Source organism: Aulonocara sp. 'chitande type north' Nkhata Bay, linkage group LG5, assembly GCF_057382095.1.
Source record: "Aulonocara sp. 'chitande type north' Nkhata Bay isolate Kocher_YH1m ecotype deep benthic linkage group LG5, A_spYH_male_GT1.1, whole genome shotgun sequence".
Taxonomy (NCBI): domain Eukaryota; kingdom Metazoa; phylum Chordata; class Actinopteri; order Cichliformes; family Cichlidae; genus Aulonocara; species Aulonocara sp. 'chitande type north' Nkhata Bay.
This window is the reverse complement of record NC_141348.1, coordinates 47,165,132-47,188,248: the sequence shown is the minus strand read 5'-3', so window position 1 is coordinate 47,188,248 and position 23,117 is coordinate 47,165,132. Positions and strand designations below refer to the sequence as shown.

Genomic DNA, 23,117 nt, shown 5'->3' with positions numbered 1-23,117 from the left:
AGTCTTTAAACCCTGTTTGAGCAATTGTTACTCAATAAGAAGTAGAAAGCTATGTCAGCTTACAGTAATGCATGTACTGATAACTAGACTATTACCCTTCTTGTAAATGTCTAGTTGATAAACAGGGTACAACCGATCGTCTCTAAAGCTCCGTTTGCATATTTAGGATTAACAAGGAGGAATCCATCCTCAGTGAGTAAATTGCACCCTCATTTTTGACACATGAATGGTTCTTGGGAATTTAAATTCTGGTCATGAAACACCCTCTTGCATGGCACTGAATGTACAGTGACTTGTTGTCTACGCCCAAGGTACTTACTGTGCTTCATTTTGTACAAAAAAACCCAACAAATTTAAACACTTTTTTTTTTAACTGCAGCATTTTATTTGTGTTCTAGTTTGTAACAAAAAAAAGTCATCAGCACACTAAATATTTGTCATGTAATCTGTCTTTGTATCACTGAAGTGGCATCATGTGACAATCTTTCTATAACCTTCACATCATACTTGACATGTCTAAATGGAATAAATGAACAAAACTAAATCTGAAGTTTCAGTGTCACTTTAGGAGATTAATCAGCCACAGCAACAGCCGTTTGTTACTCAGTTGCCAACAATGGTCACTTTATCCACGATGAACAAGAAGAACAGTAAAACATTCCTCCGCAAGCTTTGTTTTTCTCCTGCAATGTATTTATGGGTAAACTTGTTTTTTGAATGGTAGTAGTGTACTTTACTTGAATAACATGGACTTTTTTTGTTCTAGTTTTACTTGATTGATGATTACATCTGTAATCTAAATTTGTTTGATACAATAAAATGTTTAAATTGGTGATTGTTTTCTTTTTTTTTGTAGGAAAGATTATATGAACTTCATCAGCAGCATTAGCATGAAGATGCAAAGAACCAGGAGAGCTTTGCCCATTCAAGTGTCAAAAAAAGAAAACCAGATGCATTTTAGCAGGAATTCTTAAAGTCTTCACGTATCGTTGCATCATTGGTCATGCGCTCAGCTAAAGCTGATTTTAACTTTACTCTAAAAATAGACGCTCTGCTATTAAATAATTTAATGCAATCTGAAGCAAGAGCATAAAAGCACATATTTTTCATAAAAGGACAAGATTTCACAAATGCATTTTGTAACACTGCAGCAGTTTAAGCTGCGTGGGATACTGTATCTTTACAGACTGCTGTGAACAAGTTTAGCTGTTAAAGCGTTTCACCTTTGTGATTGGAGGTGGACATAGTGAAGGATCCTTTCAGAATAAAAGCCCAATTGCACTTTATCTGTTAGAGAGACTTAAAAAATATTTTGTAATGTACATTTACACTGTTGCACCTAAAATTTAGCTGAATTATAGAAAGGATATCCATATCTTACAGAACAGTTTTTTCTTTAACACAAGACTCTTTGTGTAACAGTCATTACTGTCTTGCTGTGTGATGGATTTATATTCATTTTATATTCAAAGTGGGTGTTGGGATGGAAGCTCAAATCATGCAAATCATACTGACAAGCAGCAGAGCTGTGTCTTCAGTTGTTGTTGTGGCATTTATTCATTTAAAGACTATCAGCTGATTCAAATTAGAAAAACATTTTTTTCCCATCTGTTGTAAGAAGAAAAGCGATGGTGCAATTCCAAACTGCTTCACTGACGAGCATTAAAATATGAAGCTGGTTGTGAAGCTGAACTACCCTTGGGCCATTGCAGTCTTTGCTCTATAGCTCCTCTTGCTGGGAGAGCAGAGAACACTTTAAATTTGAATGCATGCTTTACCATCTTCCATCCATTCGCTACCGCTTTTCAGGGTCGCAGGGGCTTTGCCATCTTATAATGGTTAATTTTGGCTGACCAAACATCGGCCTCTACCTCTTTATTATTTATTATTACTACTTATTCCTTAAAGTATTTCTCCCTTTTAAATTCTAAGAGCCTCTTTAGTTCACTTGCATTATTACTTTTTAATTCATTATCATTATTTTTGAGGTGCAATAACCAAGGAACTATGGTATGATTGCTTTCTAAATACAAGATAATTAATACAGAGTAATATCAAATTTTACCTTCTACAATAAAGGCTCTTCAAAAGAAATTTAAAATATTGCTTTTAAGTAAAAAAAAAAAAAAGTTAACTGTTGTACGTTTGGAAAATGCAAAACATAACCGATTTAACTTAAGTTCCTATATTGAGTTGTCATGTCTGGATTACTGGCCCATGTGTAAATATGTCCCAGACAAAGAAACAGACTACAAAAAACTCATATATGACACAAAGTTTATTTTAAGGTTAAATGATTGTTTTATGCTTTGAAAGTTCAAATGTAACTTACAGCTGTTTAGATGACAAATTAAATTAATGATATGGACTAGACTGTATAACATGACCAGCATGTGTACTTTTGTATTTAAATTATTGTAGTATGCTACATTTAAAATGAGGAAGTTTCTGTGATTACGCTACATCTTACCTTGGTAAGATCTCTCAGTTTTTAAAGTAAAAGGTATCTGAGTTTTGTTACAAAAGTGTTACTTTTTTCTATTCTGCAAACACGTATTACAAAGGAGCTGCTGTCTGCTATTTTGTATCTGTAGTGGGGTCTTGCAGGGATTTTTCTGACAACACTTCTTGTCTCGATCGCTGCTCTTTTGTCTCGCCGGGGTCTGAAAATCCTGGAGGATATAGAAGATTGGGAAAAGACATCAGAAAATCTAGTTAGGTTGAATAGAAAATAATATCTGTATGAATTCATCTCAACATGAGATCATTCTAAAATGAATTTAGATAACAAATCAAATCAAGGGTACTGAGCGCATTTATGGAACAAAGAGGCTTTTCCTAAGCCAGATCAGCAACAGGTCTTTTATTCTACTTTAAAAGAGGTTGTCAAGCTTTTTAAAGGTGATCTTTTTAAATTTGAGTTGTTGAAATATGTGCGAGCAGAAAAGGAGACTAAGTAGAATATAAAATTAAGTATAGACATTTAAATAAAACCTCAATTGTGTTTATTTTTTTTATATTTTAATGCATATTTGTGATTTTTGCACGTATAAACAAATAATTATGCAACCCACCATTTGAGCCACTTTCCTTCCATTTGAGCTTGTTGTCCTCAGTGTGCCGTGTCCAAGTAGAGCGGAAGCTCACCAGCTCAGCTGTGATGTGTGCGAGGCTCCACTGCAGGCCTCTGGAGCTCTCCTTCCAAAGATTACTGGTGAAAGAAAACAGTGCTGTTTGTATGCATATTCATATTCCAGTCATGAAAACAAATGACTCAGCTTAACCTGAGATTTTCTACACCAAGGTAAAGGATTGCACTTTTTTTCCATGAAATTATCTTCAAATATATCTTCAATAAAAAGAAAACAAATTAAAAGGAAAATAAGCAGCACATAAACAGGATTTTGTGCTGACACTTTTGGGTTCCTACTGACTTTGGTTATCCTTCTGGTGTGTCTAAAATGAGCAGTTACTGCTACAAATTTGAAGATTAATTCACCTTTGAATAATGATCATGTTTTGTCACTCAAAATTATCAAGTCATGATTACAGGTTTTTGACCAACTCAGCAAATGATAGTAACATAAAAAACACGGTGTACATGATCAACATATACATAGAAAGCAAAGAATTAGTGAAACTACAAGCTCCAAGTGTAAAACTGCAAAAGAGCCAAAAGCTGAAGTTTCCTGAATAACCAGAGCTTGACTCCAAAAGCATGTCAAGTAGACCTTCACGTTAAACTGACCAGCTTTACAGCATAATTAAAGCCTGAAAAAAGTTTGAAGTTAATTTCCTCCTTTTGGGACAACTGTATAGATACTTTTTTTTTAACAAGTCCCCAGTTTGAATTCTATTAAAGCTAAAAAATTATGCAGTGTCAGTGCTGTGTCTGTCCATCTGAGTGACAGATGGAGCCATTTAATGACTAATTGTACTAAGACACACGAAGGAAGTAGGTTTTCAAGAGTTTTAAAATCAGTTTTAGTCAAACTCTGTGTGCCACTCAATATCACAGTAAAAACAGACTTCTAATGTGTGTCAAATGCTTTGGCGCGATATGGCAGCCTGGCTTCTGTCAGTCTGCCCCAGGGCAGCTGTGGCTACAACTGTAGTTTACCTCCACCAGTGAGTGAATGAATAGTGGTATTGTAAAGCGCTTTGGGTGCCTTGAAAAGCGCTATATAAATCCAATCCATCATTATTATTATTATATTAATATCTAAAACCAAAAGTGCAATAAAGTTTATTTTCCCAGCAGGTTTCACAGGCCTTGTGTTTACCTATGTCTGTTGCAGGGGTCTGGTGGGCCTGGGTTCTCTTCCACCAAAGGAATAACAATCTTTTCAGCCATATCGGTCAGCAGAGAAAATGTAGGATACACAATGAAGTCTATGAAACCTGCGAGAACAAAATCCAGCATATCAACATGTGAAGTAAACTGTTAGTGGCTCAAAAATACTAAAACCTTGTTACGTCTTTAATGTCAGTAAAGAAATTTGAGTGCATTTCAGTGATTCAAACACTAAAATTCAAAGGGCATATGCTGCAATATCACTGTGAACTGTTAAAAATAAAATGAACATAAATCCTGCCACTGGCTTGTTACTTTTGGAAAGAGAAAAAATGTGATTAGCTTCACTAGAGAATAAATTTTACTTGTTTTATGTATCTGAGATGGATATTTATTGAAAATCTTACAAAGGCATAAACAACAGACAAAAGCGATGAGGAAGCTGGTTTTAAAAAAAGAGGGTGTGATTTATGAGACGTACCGATCTGGGATTCAGCTACTAGGGTGGTTTGTCGATCACACAGTGGAGAGAAGGGGAGGCCGAGCTCTGCCTCTCTATCACCCTCACAAAGATAGAAAGAGAGAAAGAAGATACTTAAAGGGCATCCCACACAACACCTGAAAATAACTTTTAAAAGGTCAGTTTGTTCCAACAGTCGCCTCCTGAAACTATGAGACTGTTCAAACGTTTTTTAATTAACAGCCAAACAGAAAGAAAACGTGTTTCATAGGTACGCACACGTCTTGTTTCTGAGACAACAACGCTCTCCCACACCTCTTCTGTTCTGATCTCCTTCAGATCCAGGTAGTAAAAAAAGCAGAGTGGGAGCAGCTTCGTGCAGCAGTCACTGTAAATACACTCACTACAGTCATGCCAACTAACATCGCCAAAAAGCCAGACAATCAGGACAGCAAGCATTTTCTCTGTGGGGTAATTATGTTCTCATAGTAACTCAGACATCAACAGAAAGAGTCCCTCCACCTGATTGGATAACTGCGTCTCCTGCTGAGCTGAAGAACAGCTATAGCGTCAGCTGATGCTTTAAAGTCAAGACCAAAAGCCACTTCTTGCAGTCCTCAGCTTTTGGCTCATTATATTGTTTTATTATATACTTTTCCCCAAAGGTCAACAAAAACATGATAGCTTGACTTTCTATTTGGGGTTTGTGAGGCTTTAAAGGCAACAACACTGATTCTCTGCAGTCCTCTATTTCCCATATGTAACCCTTTAAAGTCAAGTGCATTACATTATATATGACATGTACATGGGTTTTTGAGACTACATAAGATCTGAAAAAAAGTCATAACAAAAATATACATTTTTAAGCAATGAATTACAAAATAAAGCAAAATTTATTTTGATATTGAATTTATGTTTTATTATTTTGTCAGAATGTTCAATAAACAATTATTATTAAAGCAATTATTTCATGGTTCAGGCTTTAAAGGGTTAAAACTTGAGCTGTTAAGATTGATTAATTTTTTTAGTACCAAAGTAATGCAGAATAAGCTGTTAGGAGAGATTTTCCTTCTCTGCTGCCTCTGCGTCATATCAACGAGATATTTTTATGGATTTCTTTAGCTCTGACGTAATATCCACCCTCCCTATACAAGCAATTTACAAAAACTGCTGCCTCTTATTAGGCATGCAGCCCTTTGACTCATCAATCATGCAGTTAATAACAGAGCTAATAAGTCAGATGGAGACCAGGGAGCACCAGGGCAGATATGGAGATGTCTAAGAATATAACATAATGTGTTCTTTTATATTTTGAATTTACATTTATTGTGTGGCAAAAGCCCGCGAGCACCGAGAACTACAAATGAGCTGGCATCTAAACCACATGCAATCAAGGACAACCTTTGAGACAGGCTACATAAACTCTAATGCACTTTTGTTTTAGAAAATGACCGCCATCCTTACTAACAAGCCTGAAAATCAAATCACATATACTGGGAAGCCAGTGCATGTAAGTGCATGTAAGTGCATGTAAGAAGCTGAATGATAAAATGCTGGATTTAACCGCTACAGGCAACAAAGTATATACATCATCTTTGTTGGCTTTGTGTTTAGGGCACAGCTAATGGCAATCCTAACAGATAAACAACAATAGTGTACAGCATAACATGTTAGTCGTCAGCAAGGTCGAACGACAGAGGCCTGGCAAATAAGGGAAGTAAGTGAAGGCACAGAGACTGATAAGATCTATAGAGGAAGTAAATGTCTAATATGGTAGGATAAAGAGAGAGGCCTAACATACTATGTACTAAGCTCTCTCTGAGGTATGGCTTCAGGCTCCAGTGTAACATTTTTTCACCACTGAGGAATCAAATTGGAGGATTTGGACTTCCTCTACAATCATCTACAATCATCATTCATCTGCAGAGTATAGTGAACAAGAAAGCTCACAAATTTGAATCTGGACTCCAACGTGGAATCAGTGATGTAAGAACAGTGGCATCACAGTGGCTACACTTTATTTTTATCCAGTAACAAGATGTCCTGTTTTAATTAGTGAGTTTGGAAGTTAGCAGGCAGATTTTCTTGTTGGTTGGCGAGATTAAAGCTAGTTGTTCCCCTTGTTTTCTGTATTTGCACTAAGCTGAGCTGGGTAGCTGCTGGCTTAAACTCTTTATTGACTACACACTATTTACTGTTCATCTTCTCATCTAACTGTTGGCAACAAGTAGCTTATTCTTTTATCCAAAACAAATCTTCTTTCAGCTTCTCTCTTTAGGTGTTGCCACACTGTCCTCCTCTGTCTCAGGTCTTCCTTCACTATATCCATGAAGGTCCACATTAAACATGCTTTGTCCACTTTATGCTCGATCCCTCCTCTGCACATGTTTAAACCATCTCAGGCTCATCTCTCTAACTCTAACTGATGTACTCATTTGTAATTGTGTCCATCCTCGTCACTCCCAACACAGAGAGGACTACGTTTGGTGACTTTGCCACTGACTCTAAGCCACATGTCATAGCCAATCAAATCACAGCTGACACTCTTCTCCACGCACTCTGCCCTCCCTGCACTCTCTCCTTCACATCTCTAGTTATCCTTGTTGACATGAATCCATGCTCATCACTAGTCAAAATAGTAGTTATATGGTGCTTAAAAGTGGGGGGTAAAGACCCACTGAGCAAGCACTTTTAGAAAGTAGAAAAAAAATTCTTGATAACAGGAAAGAATCTGCAACAAAACAGGCTCAGAGAGGAGCCTGCCACTCTGCCCTTGAATTTGTGTGAAATAAAATGAAGAGCATAGCGAGATGACAAACAACAAATAGGAAATATCTCAGGCCTGTTAAGCAGAATATATATATATATAGTGCCTACCTGTCTGAAAAACTCCTCCATCAAGGTTTTGGTCCAGCGAGAGTGCAGCGCCCAAGGCTTGGATGGATGACTTATGTCAGCCGTGTGCAGTAACAGAGACAGTGCTTTGGGCTTGTCAATCCTGGTGTAGAGAGCATAAGGCAACCACTGTTTTAACTGTTGTTTTGTTGTGTCTCCAGACTGAAAAGCAGACTAAACAGCAGCCAGCCTGAACCCAAACTGCCTGCATCATGTGCAGGCTATTCTAATCAGCTCACTGCACTCCAAGCATCCATTACATGGCCTGCTGATTATGCGCCACAGTGCAAACAACAGCACAGTCTATTAGCAGTACCGTTCTTGTTGTTGTAGACAGGATTTCATCGCTTTGACTTGGAGAAGGTGGGAGGACATGTCAGTGGACAACACCATCTCTATAACGAGTGACCGCAGCTCCCTGTGAGAACGCACACACACAAAAACACACAGTGTACAAGTTGACCTTGGCTGATGAGGAGTGAGTAAAAATGACAGACAGGAAGGCTCAATGGGGTTGTAACCTGTTTAGATTTCCTAATAGATTTCCTTGTTCCCATGGCAACACTGACTGCTAGAAAAGCCCACTAAAGTATGCAGCTGGGGTTTATCTTGTGTGATATCAGCACAGCTCCCCAATCGCATATTCTGTGAGTAATATATGAAGCAGCAGCCAACAAAGAAGCTATGCAGAGTATAGATATGTTGTTATCGCAGACTGCACCGCAGACCATCAACTACAGCTAACTTTTACTTTAAATGTATGTATCACAACATTCCTATAGCATCTACCAAATGCAACTTCTTTACTACATTTCCAAGTTTAGACGCTGTAGTCAGAGTTTGTTATGTTTGTTATTCCTCTGCTGTTTGGTGAATATGTCGTTACACGATATCTTAGGAGGTCAAAGACCAGGGTCAGCTATAAGAGACACTGTATGCTTTCCCATAAGTGCACTAACCAACTTGAGGTCTGGGGGCTGTTTCCTTAAAGCAAAGCATGTCAGTTTATATGTAAAATAACGATAATAAAATAGAATAATGACATAATTATAAATGTCGTCACAGATAAAAATCTAAATGTTGTCAAAAGCCACAAACTAGCTCCAAACTACAGAACTGATATTTAAAACTAGTGAATAAATGTACTGCAATTGTTTCAGTCGATTCCATATATCCATAATAAAATAAAACAAAAGTATTAATTAATAAAATGTTACTTTTTGGCCAATTAGTTTTTCCTAGAGGTCACATTGGAAACACACTAAGATAAACAAATTATAGCTTTGCTCTCCTACATTCTCCTGCAGCATGAATTCTCCGTTATTTATTTTTCTTCTCCCAATGTTGTATCATGCCTATGCATATACACGCATATGAGGACTTACTGCAAACCTAATCTACATTTAACAGCTGTCTTTGCCCAGACTCTAACTAAATGTTGCTGTTGGTTAAAACCTCATTTATAACATTGTTAACAAATTTATTTCTGCAGGGGACTTTTGACTTTTCAGAATGCCCTTTAACACCAACAGCTCGATGGGGACATTTTTACACAGGCTTGTGAAGTTCATACATACAGACAGCAAAAACGTTTCTCCAACAAGAGATCAACAGGTGAGCAACTGATCACACAGCTAATAGAGGAGGGAAAACTTTTCTACGACCTATTTATGTCTCCCTGTGACTGTCTGCTCGGGAGGGAAAATGGGTCATGATTTATAACACACAAAAATTAATTATTATTAAGGTTATGAAAATATAAAAATAATATTAACACTGTAAAATTTTGAGGTCTTACATCCATTCCTCCCGCGTCAAATTAATAAAGATGTTCATTTGGTCGTCCAGCAGTAGGCGGAATGCTGCACTCAGGTGATGGCTCTCTTGTACAGACCGGTCATTGTAGATCAATGCAAACTCTGACCTTGGAGACAAAAGGTGAGTGGAGATTATTACAGATAGTCGACGGACAGATGGGCAGGTTGTAAAGTGTTCCTGTGCATTAAAGTGAAAACTTCAATAACACAGTTGCTCTGAGTGAAGGAGGTGAGACTGAGATAAAAGGAGAGTCCTCTGGGAACAATTTAATGACTGTGACTGCAAGCCTTTAATGATGAATTTTAAAGTGCTGAAGAGGAGGTGGGATGTAATGAAAAATGACACAGTGTGGGTATTAATGACTCACTAAAGTAAGATAATTAACGGATTTATCAATCAAGCATCCTGTATCCCCTCATTGTCATTCAGCTGTTAAAATGGGTAATAAAGCCCACTGTGGACAGTTTTCCAATTAGTATTTATTTTTAAGCTTCTGCCACCTTTCACCAGTGAAATAAACATTGAATAAAACACTTAAGGAAATGGTTTTAAAGACAAAGTGGTCTGTTGGGGAGTGTAAAAAGTGTGTGGTAAAAAATGAAAAATTCTGGTAAGACTTCTGTGGGTCTGTAATTTCCTAATATTCATGATTCAGTTCAACTGAATTTTATTTATACACCAAATCACAACAACAGGTGACTCAAGGCACTTTATGTTGTAAGGTAGACCCTGCAATAATGCATACAGAGAAAAACCCAACAATCATATGACCCCCTATGAGCAAGCACTTTGGCGACAGTGGGAAGGAAAAACTCCCTTTTAACAGGAAGAAACCTCCGACAGAACCAGGCTCATTTATTCATAATGTTTTTCCTTTCATTGCTATGCAGATGACAGAGACATACTTTTTTAAAAAAAAATCTAGTGACCCTAAAAGTCTAGCTGATGACTTTATAACTATTTAGTCTATATAGTTATATTTCGTAAATACTGGGTGGCACATTTTCGTCAACTCAATACCTGAAAATTAGAAATTATATTACTTAATCTTACAAATTACAGTGCAAAAGTCTCATTTCTTTATATTTCTGCTTGGAAAATGAGAAAAAAGGCAAAAGCACCCAAAATGTGTCTTTTCTTGATGAGGCTTCAGTGGACAGCAGATCATCAAACAAAAAACCCCAAACATTCCTCTGAAAATGGTCAAGACACAAGAACTTGATGCTCAAGACTTTTGCACAGCACAGCACAGTAGAGTACTGTTCCTTTGGTAATCGCCAGGTTAGGCTACTACGTTCTCCTCTGGTTTACATGGAAAGTTAATTTCTTGGCTTCCTACTCATTTTAGCAGACACACATTACCCCGATCCTGATCCCCTACTAGCTCTCTGCCTGTTTTAGAATTGATTTTAAGTGCAATCACATTTAACACATGTTCGTGTCTGGCCCTGTGCCACATTCAGGCAGCACTTCTGCCTGAAAGTTGAGGCTTAATGTCAAATGCAGTCATGGCTTTCGCATCAGGGCCTGTCAGCTATGAAATGAGGAGAAATGTTTGAAATGAGGAAGTCTCGTAGAATCAGAGGCTTCCAATAAATCACTTCGTAAAATACATTTTTATAGACGTGCTTTTATGTGATGCCATTTCATGTGATGTCGTCCTTTATAGGTTTTTAATGTTTGAATAACATCTCTCTTGTCTTGCATATTATTTCTGGGGTTTTCTTTTTTAGCCTTTCATTATTTGTTTTGCACCCACATTTTAATCTTTCTTTTTTTCATTTGAATCTGTCTCCACTTTAAATAAATTGCACCTGTTATTTTTGTTGTTTTATTCTCTTTGTGTCCTTTTGCTTGTCAGGCAAGGCACTTTGTAAAGTCTGTTGTTAAAGGTGCTATACATAATAACTTATTGCATTGATTTTTCAGCCCATATCATATATATTACATATCTATCTCAAAGTCAGATGATGTTCCAAGTAGAGTTACTGACTTTGGGATAGATCTGCTGTTCAGATGTGCTCTTTTACTGTGGGCAGGCATCTTTGTACTTTATTCCCGAAATAAAGCATGATGATGATGGGTGCCATGAGACTACGTTCTTCAGTCCTCCTAAGTGGAAAGTCTAAAAATACGATGTTCTGTCCATGAAGTTGTGTTTGCCTTAGAGGGTTCTCACTCGCTCTCTTACTAAAACGATACAGAGGAAAGAAGAAAACTATACTGAGGTACGCTTTAAGAAAGCGTACCTCACTATTTCTGTACTTCCTGATATCTCTTACTATTTTACAGTTTCATAACAGGAGGTGGCTCATATATAGCTGAGAAAATATTGCAGAAAAAAAGCTTACTTTGTGTGGATGTGAAAGTTATTTGTAGTTCCTGTGTGTTCATAGTCATGGATGGCTGCAGCAAACAGGGATGCCATCACCTCGAGCTCTGTCAGCCAGTGCTTGATAGACACAAATATAAAACCATTAAAACAACAGTACTATAATGGTAAAAAGAAAGTACACCATCTTTCAGTTAAAAGTTTTAAATATATACATGATAAAAGTCATCTGGTCCTTATCTGGCCTTAGAAGTAGCAGAATACAACCACCCACCAAGGTGGTTGTATTTGCGCACCACAGCAGCTTCACCCATGACGCTTTTTATAGCTCCACATTCATGTCCAGTGGTGTAGGTGCTTGCCCACACAGAGCCTACAAGTGTTAAAAATATGTAAAGTGTCCACTGCAGTCACTGTCTGTGCTTTTAATGCAGCATTTTTATTTATATTGGAATGTTTTATGGTTTGCTTGTATAAGTCATGTGTGTCCAGTGATGTGCAGTTAGGATGTTGGAGCACCTCGGGGTGGGGGGTAAAGACCCCTTTCCGCTCATTGTCTAAATGGAAACATGTACAACGGAAATGTACACAGACACATTCGCAAGACCATAAATTATGCTTTACTCGCTAAGCCAAAAGTCTGTATGTGCAATATTTCCAGAGACACCCTTCATAAAGGTCAGATGATGAAGACAGCAACTCATAGAGTGCATAGATACAATGTAACAAGTTGAAAGTCCTGACATGGGAACTCCCTAACGTGGGGAGGCCTTGAAAAACATAAAGGCCATCATCTCTTTATTTAGTCTCCATAATTTTCACTTTGAAACAGCAGTGCTTAGTGGGTTAAAGAAAAGTTAGAATGGAACAGATCCTGTTTCCCTGCAACACCATCGCCACCAAAACAGGAAGTATCATTTCTATTGTCACAGGACTGCAGGCTCTGAAAGTAAAAGTCATTTTGGAATTTGATTGTTATTTGTGCTCTACAATCGATCCTTACTGTGGTGCTAACGTCAGGCAGTGACTCTGGTCATTAGCCTTCATCTTCAGGGTGATAATGAATGCCACATGTATTTAAAAAAAAATGTAAATGCAATCCATAAGAGTTGTTAGGATATTTTAGTCTGTCGATATACTTCTAAAAAACATTTTACACAGTGTAATCCACATTTGTAAAAGCAACAGATCACTGCAAATTAGGAAAGTGACTCCTAAAGAAATAGGTTATATATTTGTTACCTATTTGTCTATTCAGTCAAAGCAAATGGGACACAGTGCCACAGAAAGGCCAGCAAGCTTGGAAAGTGTTAAAAGGTGGGCCGCTACACATTCTTCCTTTTGATTTTTTCATGGAATTTTCAGAAAATTAAAAAGAAAAGTTATCACACCGGCCTTATCCTTTAATAGAAAATCCAGGTTAGTCTTTTGTACCACGAGTCCGGAGCGCAGCAGCAGACAGTGCAGTGTCTGAGTTACATCAGCAGCGTGAACGTGGTTGTGGTAGGGGTTGTTGTATTTGCAGTATCCTCTCTCCAGCGCAGACAGAAATTCTGTGAGGCACGAGATGGGAATCTGCAAAAATAGTTACATAATCATCAAAAGTAAAGCTATGTTTAAAATACCACAGGTTCACAAAGTTTATGTCAACAGTAAAAGCTAAAACAACCTGGATGTTGTAATAAGGCATGATGCATGTGATTTACACACATAATTTGCTAACCCATTAGCCCTCCAAACACCACAAAGGATAATAAAACCCATATGCCTGATAATATCTGCAAATGACAACACCAGTTCCTCACAATAATACTCCTTCAGAGTGGCTCTGATTATATTACAGTGAGATCTTCCATCCAAAGCACTGAAATTCTCCAATGACTATAATGAGTCATTGTATAGACGATGAACTATATACAAACTAAACAATGAAATGCAAAGTTAAAAGACCTTAAAGCGACTGTTGAGCTCATATCTGGTGATCAGCTCAAAGAACAGAGTTCGGAGTGCATGATCAGAGCTGGCTGAGTTCAGAGCAAACACATCAAAGCTCCAACGGTCCACGTCCTAAAGAGCAAGAGAGGAAAGTAATGGTGTATACTTTTGGTGTGTATACGATAGATTATGTGATGTCCATATTTTTAGCTAAGATCCAACCCACTGTGAGAGTTATGATTAGAGGGGGCTTACCCTGAGGCAATTTACGACCGCTGCAGGTTGGTCCGGCATGGCTGCTGTGTAGGCCCTCTTGAACATCCTGGAATAAGGGAATGTTTAGGGTGAGTTCAGTTAAAGTTCAGATGTTGACGCTGTGCAGCGACCTCGGTTTAGGAGCTGTTTATATAACTCCTCTAAAGTCCCTGTCTGCTTTGGAAGGAAGTTTTAACAAGAAAATGGAGATAATGTTTCACAGCCGTGTGTAGCAGGCTGTGTTTGCTGTGGACGTAATAATAACAACAGAGTGTGAGCTTGTATCGGACTTATTGTACAGACAATGAAATCAGTAATTTATAATGGGACTTTTATTATATGAGATGCTTGTTTCCTTGTTTCTTATTATTTAAGTTTCATAAAAGAGAGTTACTGCTGTATGACTGCTTCTGTGTCTTCCAGTCAGTATTTTATGAATTGCTGTTTTAAAAAACGATTCCAGGGTTTTGAGTTCTTGTTTATCATTTTGAGTTTTGCATTCAAATTTTGATTTCATAATGACTCTGGTCATGACACTTTGAGCTTCCATTCTTGTTGAGATTTCATTGTCATTCTAGTGATGTCTGTTATTGTCTGTTATAGTATTGAGTAGTTGGCCCCAGTTTTTATTTTATTTTATTCTGTTCTCGTATAGTTCTCGTTCCCCTGTGGTTCCCTGTGTTTGCTTTTACCTGCTGTGCATCTCTCTCCTGGTCTTCTGGGTAGCAGTGTCCCAATTTTAGCTTCATGGCAGGTTTTCTGTGGTATCTCATTTACTTTCTGTCTTTTCTTTCCTTTATGATCTGCTCCTCTTCAGCCTTTTTTACCTTCCTTTACTTGTTCCTCCTGCGTTCTGCCCTCATAACTGTCCTGTTTCCCAGTCAATCTCCTCTGTGTATATATTCTGTATAGTTTAGCCTCATTGTTTAATCCATGTTTATGTTCTGTGTCTTTCCATCATTTTTGCCTTTTAGATTTTTTTGTCTGGATTTTCTGTTTTTTTTAGATTATCATGTCTGGGTCTTTCTTTTATTTCTATAATTTCCCTACAGTACATGTCCTGCATTTGGATCCTTTCCATAACATCATTCATTATGCTTGCAGTTCTGAAATAGAAATGAATGAAACGTAATACCGCTCCACAAATATCCCAGCTTGCACTGCATGCACAATGCTGCGAAACTTGGGCTTCTCATCAGAGCGCCGCGTAGGACGGCGGATCTTCTGGGTGAAAGTGGAAGCCAGCCAGTCGGTGACCTCTGACGGCACCCCGTCTGACTGCATTTGCTGGAGGTCATCTTCAGACTCCAGACACTGCCTGTGAGAAACAGTGACTGTTAGACAATATTAAGACACGGTAAAAATGAAGACTGAGAATGAATGAGCAGCACTAATAATGTGCCTCTGCGATATCACTGTGGTTCAGAGACGTTTAATGGTGTAAGGATAATTTTATATTACACATTTAGATTTATTTAGAAATACTTCCATTAACTGTCCAGTCAAAAGTTTAATTTAAAAATTTAATTTCAATTGTATGTCTGTTAAATAAGCTAAGTAAGAAGTTACTACTCCCAGAAAGACTTTTGGCACTTTTTACTCTGGTTTTTATGAAAGGCAACCAAAAGAGACTTCATCGTACTGCTTCCACTCAAATATTAGCAGAGAAACAGCACCTAAAATTGCAGAAAGCAACATGTTTTTTTTCACTCTGTTTTCTCTATGACACACTGGATCATAAAATCCTCCGTTTCACACTTCATGGATTGTGTACCTCAGGCTTTGTAAATCAGGCTACCAGACCACCATTCCTGAAAGACCACTTTCTGCTGTTAGACACTTACATGGCTGCTGTGCTGATGACACCAAACTTTTCTTATCAGTTTCCTCATCTGACATGCAGGGGAAGGCCTGAGAAGTCAGGAGAAAAATAAAGTTTTCATAGGACTCTATGCAGTCCTGTGAAAAACTAAGTACACCCTTAGTGAATCCATAGGAAATAAGAAAGTAGGTAGCTATCAGGAGCTAATCAGATCCCCGTGATTAATTGATCATCAGAAGGTGTGGGCACTTCTATAAAGGTACAGGCGTTGTCATTTTGCTGGTGTGAAGCATTCAGGTGAGTGCAATGAAACAATCTTTCCAGGAGATTCACAACGAGGTCAGACCACGCCATAAGGTCAAACACATTACAAAAAAACCCAAGAGCTACAGCTCAGATTCTACAGGCCTCAACTAGCATATTAAATGTTAAAGCTCATAACAGTACAATAAGAAAAAGACAGAACAAGTACAGCATGTTTGGAAGGGTTGCCAGGAAAAAGCCTTGTCTCTCCAAAAAGAAATTGGCAGCACGACTTAGGTTTGTAAAGTTGCATCGAAACAAACCGCAAGACTTCTGGAACAATGTGTTTTGGACAGAAAAGACCAAAGCTGAGATGTCTGGTCATAATGCATGCAGCTGAAAACAGTCATGAACAATAGTTTTCAGACTAGTTTAGCAGAACCTGGGCTCTTTACACTCATTGTCACACATGAACTCCTCTATATACCACAATATGCTAGACTCAAATGTGGGGCCATCTGCTCAACTGCTAAATTGGGTGAAATTAGGTCATGCAACACGTCATTGATACCACACCAACAATCTAGAGCAGAATTGCTGAAAAAGAAAAGAATGAAGGTGATAAAATGGCTCAGTCAAAGTCCAGACCTCAACCTGACTGAACTGAGAACTCTGCATAAACACATTTGTCAAACAACTCAAGAGTGGGCCTAAAATTCTCCACAATGATTTGAGAACTGATAAGGTCATATAGACAATAAGCTACCGCATAACGGGGTGTACTTATTTTTTCACAGGATTAGATATAATCGGGTGAAAACTTTCTTTTTCATATGACTTTCACTGCTAATCCATGTGATTGTTAAAATACTTCTATCAGCCATCTGTAGCTAACCCAAAATCCCACTTTCTCACACATGCTGGTTTCTAGTTTCTGTTTGTAACAGTTTCAAAACTAGCTATATCTCTTAGAGAACACTGTGGTCATTTAGTTTAGTCGCAATGGTGAAATGTGCCCCAGATGAGTCACTGTTTAAAGGAATAACTAAACAAAACAGGTGTTAAGTTCTCATTAGGGACTTTAGGGATGTACAAAGGTGAGTTGCCATTTTCAGTCTCTGCACTAAGCTAAGCTAACCTGCTGCTGATTGCAACTTCATATTGTAGCAACATGACAGTGTTATCAATGATCTCATCAAAGTCTTTAAAAAGTACTTTAAAAGTACAAGACAACTCAGAAGAAGATGTAAGTGAAGCTGATCAAACAGACATGAACTGATCTTTTTTCAGTTATAAAAGCTAATCACACATTAGGTGTCCCATGTACTCCTTGAATAACATCTTTTACACTTATATTGTTTTTCTGGCAGGACTATACTGTGGTGGTTAGTGCTTTCCCCTCGCTGCTTACCCAGGATGTGAAAGCTCAGCACTGATCTACAAAACTGATCTACAATTTTATCTTCTTTTTCTTCTTCTTCTTCTTATTGTATTATTTTACCTTGTTCCATCGAGGTACACTGCCTCTAGTAACGATGCTGTGTATTCCAGGTTCTTTTTGATTTCTTCAAAATCAACATCTTTCTCGTCTAGCTGCTTCAGCATGCTCCTCAGCCTGAAAGTAAACGAAATATTGGAATCATTTTTGGTGCTTGAAAATTGTTGCACGTCTCAGCATCCACGTGCAATAAGTAAAAAGCGGGATGGGTAAACATTAAAGTTCTGTTTGGGTCCAGAAACAATAGCTAAGGAACAAAAATCAGTGTTTTCTGTGACTTATTCTGCCTACGGTGTTATTTTAGGATACAAATAGGAACAGCTTGAACCTGCAGCTCCGTGAACAGGTCTTTGCAGACCGACAGCACTTGTTGTTGTCTTGAGTCAGTGAAATGACGTCCAAAGTGTTTTAACAATCAGTTGAGAAATCCTGATGAACGGAAAAAGCTCATTTGGAAGTGATTTAAGTGCCAAGCTGTCCAAAAAGGGCATCATTAGTGCCAAATTTTCCATGAGAGGAAAGCTTCCCATGGTTAGGCCCTTATGTAACTCAAATTATATCAAAATATACTCCCTGAAAAAAATCATAATTTTGTGCTTTATCTAAATGTTCTCTGAGAACACGCTGCCTCTTTTTGGTTTCGAAACTTTTAATCAAATTACGTGCTGGAAGCACATCCCCTCAAGTATAATAGAAAGCAAATGCTCGATGTCGCTCAGAGTGTAACCCACCTGCCTGTGTTACTGTAACCTCCTCTCAGGAATGAGTCCCAAAGCTCCGCGTCTGATCCAGTTGTCATTAAATTCGTATCCTTAGTTTGTAGGACTGGAATCTTTCTGCTGTGATTGTGTTTTCATTTGACTTCTGAAATATATCGACGTGATAATATACAGTATCCGTGCCGCAGATAATTTCTTCAAAACATCTTAGTGCGTTGCCCATATGGTGACCAGAATGACTGTGTTCAAACAGCGTAAGGCCGGGCAATGGAGCCAACTCCTGGGGATGAGACGCTCACAGCTTTTCAAGTGTTTATCACGCTGGCAAGGGCTTTTGAAAGCTGTCGAGTCATAAAAATAGCATGCATCTGAATACCACCGCTCACTTTCTATCTCAAGTAATCTTTCATGATAACACAGCCTTTTTTGTTTCAACTGTTTGCGGCAGAAGAACCTTTGACAGGACGTTTACAGGAAATTACTCGTCAAGTGCACTCGTGAAAGTGTGTTTATAGAAAAAGATGACAAATTCTCCTTTGGCTCAAGCATTGTTGAATCTACACATCTACACACTGCAGAATGTCGTCCTCTCCAAGTATAGATGAGCACAAGAGAATGGACTTAATGGCATCTCATTTGCAAGCACAAATTAATAAAACAACGTCATCCCAACCCCCATCCCTGTCCGCACTCAAAACCCCACAAGGTTTGGAGCTCTGAACCCTGCTCAAACTAAAAAACAGATGAGTTCACCAAAACAAAACCACATGACCCACCGCTTCTGCAACAGCTACCTCCTTCAGCAAAAGCGTGGGCAAGACAAGTGTTCACACTTGGAGTAAAACACGTTTCTTCTCTCATGTCACTATGTATATTTGTACGACCAAAAGGTTAAACGCAAAATACTTGTTGAACTTAATTAGAGCAAATACGGTGTGAAACATGTCAAACCATAACCCTCTAACTCCGAGTGTATTTTTGAGTCACACATTTCCACTTTTGCAAAACAGAAAATCTCCTGCATAGAAATGCTGTGCTGCTGAACGTTATTGTAACAAAAAACAAACAAAAGCAAGCATGTTTGATAAAGTCCTCTTGCCCTGTTCATGTAATCAAATAGAAGCTGGAGTGTGTAGTGAACTAAACATAAAGTCTATTAATTGTCTTACCTAGAGATGGGTATCTGGAGCTTTTTCTTACGGATTCGAACCAGTTCAGCCATTCCGTGCTCAAGCTGTGCTCTGATGGACCCCAGAGTTCAGTAAAAAAAGAAAGAAAGAAAGAAAACAATGCCAATATAAAAAAATAAAAATAAAATGTGTTTTAGGGAACTAGTAATCAGAAAAGTTCTGCAAACTACCAACGCAAACTTTATGTGTCCTGAGACAGACTTCTGTTTCAACAACTCTCCCACCCACTTCTGGGGGAACCTACTCCACTTCTCTCTGATTGGTTAGGCGGGCCCAAACCGTGTCAGTGTGTGCACATGTGTGTGTGAGAGAGAGAGAGCGAGAGAGAGAGAGAGAGAGCCGCTGTGAGTGTCTTTGTCAGACCATGAGTGTTTGTGTATATGTGTACACCCGTTGTGTGAGGTGTGAGAGAGTTGACCTCACTCGCTGATGAAGTGTTGACTGCAAGGCTTTCAAGCAGTGTGTACTCAAATCCCAAATGAGAATTTTCCACCGGCCGCAAATCAGAGAACTGCACAGAGAGTCTTTCAGTGAAGCCCACCAGAGCCACTCAAACCAAAACATATAAACAAAACTTGTCCTTGAAAGCCGTCCGCAAAAGCGCAGTAGGTTAACTGCTGTTATTGGTGCAGCTATGCACAAAAATGTGCCATGTCTTTAAACTGATTACTTTTTTGCAATTGTTGCACAAAATGTAAGCTTCAAAAACATGTGAAATCATCCTAATAATTCATTTCAACAACAGATTTCTTGGTTTCGCTTTACTTACATTTACTAAAATGTGCACCACTGTCAGCTAAATGCGTTGTATCTGGACACTAAAAGGGGAATTCTTTGTTTTTTGAGACATTAAAAAGGGCAGAGCGAAAAAGACCAGAGGAGACAGCGAAGCGCATCTCTAAACACTTTTACAGTTCTAGGCCCAAAATCTGTTACCAGCCTTTATTTATAGTAGAGTATTGTGAGAGTTGTGCAATAACGCGGCTTGGGAAAACCCCTGCCTCCGGTTTTTCTCTCTCCTTGGCCGTGCTGCTTTGGCTGCTGGGTCAGACTCACTCTCATGCTCCCATGCTCTTTGACATGACATGGCATATTGTAGAAATGAAGATAAGTAACATCATGTCATATGATTCTCCATCTCCTGTGTCACATTTGGGTATTTCTTTTTTTGTTTTTTTATTTATTTTTTCCCTCATCGAAAACAGCATCGAATTTCAGATTGTTAAAGAATCAACTTGTGGAAATACCAGAGAGTAGGCTCATATTCGTGCTGTTCTATGTAAATTAAAGGCTGCAGAGGAGTATTTCTTCCGATGTCAATCTTATGTATAACCCTTTGAAAAGAGAATTTTCCTTTGTGTGGTTGCTAGCCTCTTGCTTTATCTTAATGTTTTTTCCCCTCCATTTATCTCTCATCACTCCTGTTTGTCTCTGATGATGACGAGCACGCACCTTCCGATTGCTCTCTCTCCGTGGACCGACCTGAGCCAGTGACTACTTACTCCTGCGCTTCAGAGGGAGAATAAATATTGCGTTTCTTACAGGAACTAAATGTTGCAGAAACAGACCATGCAGGAGATCACGTAGGGGTGTTTTTGTCTGTTTTCACAACAGAATGTTAAAGAATAAATGAATACACAAACCCACAAAATCTGGTTTAGCGCCAAGCTTCACTTGTTTCTGATGCAGTTCTGAAACCTAGTCGGCAATGTGGGTAAGACTAAAGGGCAAAATCAAGCAAACAACAGAATTATTATATTTTTTCACTTTCCTCCAGTTGTGATAGGCACTGCAGAAAGTTTTGGTTCATTTTGCACTAATATATATTTAAATATTATTATATTTTATCTCAAAAATAACATTTTATTATTATTATTTATTATACCTCATAATCTTTAGTTTTATACATATTACTTTTTGTTTTACAGTCTTGATTCGACATCAAGTCATTTGATTCAGCAGTGATGTTATTTCTTAAAAGCCCAAGACTTAAAGCTTAAGTTGAATTTTTTGTGCACACAATCAGGGAAATCTTGAAAACATATTTTTTGCATATTTGTATTGCATTCAAGATCCATCCATTTTCTTCTGCTGATCCAATTGAGCCTTGCAGGAGCCTATTCTAGCTTTCACGGGGCGCCAGTCTATCACAGAGCTAACATAGACAACCTTTCAAGGTCACACTCACACCTATGGCCCACGTGTTTGGACTGTGGGAGGAAGACGGGAAATCCACACAGAACATGCTTCACACAGAACAGCCCCAGCCGGTTGATGGATAATTCATAATAATTGAATTATAAAAATTTTGATCCACCCATGAAGTTTAAACCCATCATGGAATAAATCCTAGCAAGATTTCCAGAAATGTCATAAATATAGCGAGCACTATAAATAAAGATATTACCCCCACTGCAGTGGTGTGAAGGCAGACGTATCAGCCCAACGTGGACAAATGAAACTAGAGACACATGTCTGACCACACGGTACAGGGACAAATCATTTTTATGATCAGGTGATCAATACAGTGCACGACATGCTTACTCCCCTAACCTGTGCTTCCACTCTATCTGAATTATACACTTGACAGAATAAATTAATCATTTTTGGGTTGGCAATTTGGGACAATTAACGTCAATTAATAGACTATGAAAATTAAAAAAATACATCATATCAACAGTGTTGTACTCCACAATCACAGAATCACAGAATCTACAGAAATTATGATCATAGGGTAAGAACATAAATAAATGCCTTACCATCCCTGTGTTATCCTCCATGTCATAAGGCTGAGATTTCGATCAGCTGCTCCACGTATCTTACACGTTGGTGTCATGACCTCTGGATTGCACCGCTGCAGAAGACCAGCTGCATGTGTGTGTTTGTTGGTTTAAGAGAGATACGAAATGGCTTACACCTCTGTAAGTAAATACAGCATGTGCAATTATGTCATGATGTAAACCAGCCTTATGTGCACATAAGGCTAGTTTATGTTACCTATGCTGCTCCTTGTGTATGTAAGCAGTATTTTGCAGTGTGCACAGTATGTGGGTGTGGGTGTAATCCCCTAGTGTTCAGTGCTCAGCTGAGGAGGCTTTGCGTCACCAATACAATCAGCAAGAGAGTGTTCATATCAGGACCAGAGTTTCCACCATGTCCTCAGGGGCTCAGGATAGGCTGTGCAAGGGAAGAGTTCATATGCATGCAAGGTTTCCTTATGCAGAAAAGACACGACGGTATTAGCACTCATTCTTAGAGCATGTTTTTATGTGTGATTACATTTTCATTGTACTGGTAAACACAAATATAGAATTTTGAATCACTAGCAGACATTTAATTAATCTTTCAGAATACAAATAAAAGCAAATTAGCTCCTGGTTTGCTCAACCTGCACTTTGCCTGCTACCATGAATTATGGATTATTTTTTTAAAAGTTCTTTTGATCAAATTTTTCATAAAACAAGCTAAATCCTAAACCAGTGATTTCAAACAGCATCTAGCTCACGTTATAGCAGCATTATAGTGTGTTGTAAACCTTCTATTTCAAAACTGAGTGAAGAGAGAGGAGCCACTCTACTACACAGGCAAAGAAAAATCTCCATTAAATCTTTACGAGTATAAGGAAGAATAAAAAAATAGAAAAGGAAGCTTACAAG

General features: G+C 38.3%; 1 protein-coding gene across 3 annotated transcripts; it reads right to left on the bottom strand.

Moving 5' to 3' along the window:
- Positions 1–422: 422 nt before the first annotated feature.
- On the bottom strand, positions 423–22,481 carry LOC147331530 (dual specificity calcium/calmodulin-dependent 3',5'-cyclic nucleotide phosphodiesterase 1B-like). 3 transcript variants are annotated; one of them, XM_086293942.1, is made up of 14 exons: positions 22,221–22,481; positions 17,556–17,669; positions 15,125–15,307; positions 13,990–14,056; positions 13,750–13,866; positions 13,234–13,374; positions 11,819–11,919; positions 9,448–9,573; positions 7,966–8,067; positions 7,632–7,752; positions 4,776–4,857; positions 4,284–4,401; positions 3,075–3,211; positions 423–2,672 (listed from the first exon to the last, which is right to left on the bottom strand). In XM_086293942.1, exons 1-14 carry the CDS (start codon positions 22,295–22,297, stop codon positions 2,578–2,580), a joined length of 1,581 nt encoding a protein of 526 aa, XP_086150068.1. In that variant the 5' UTR covers positions 22,298–22,481; the 3' UTR covers positions 423–2,577. The 3 variants fall into 3 exon arrangements, with proteins under 3 accessions (XP_086150068.1, XP_086150070.1, XP_086150069.1); XM_086293944.1 differs by lacking the exon at positions 22,221–22,481 and adding an exon at positions 19,441–19,668; XM_086293943.1 differs by lacking the exon at positions 22,221–22,481 and adding an exon at positions 18,284–18,521.
- Between the last annotated feature and the right edge of the window lie 636 nt (positions 22,482–23,117).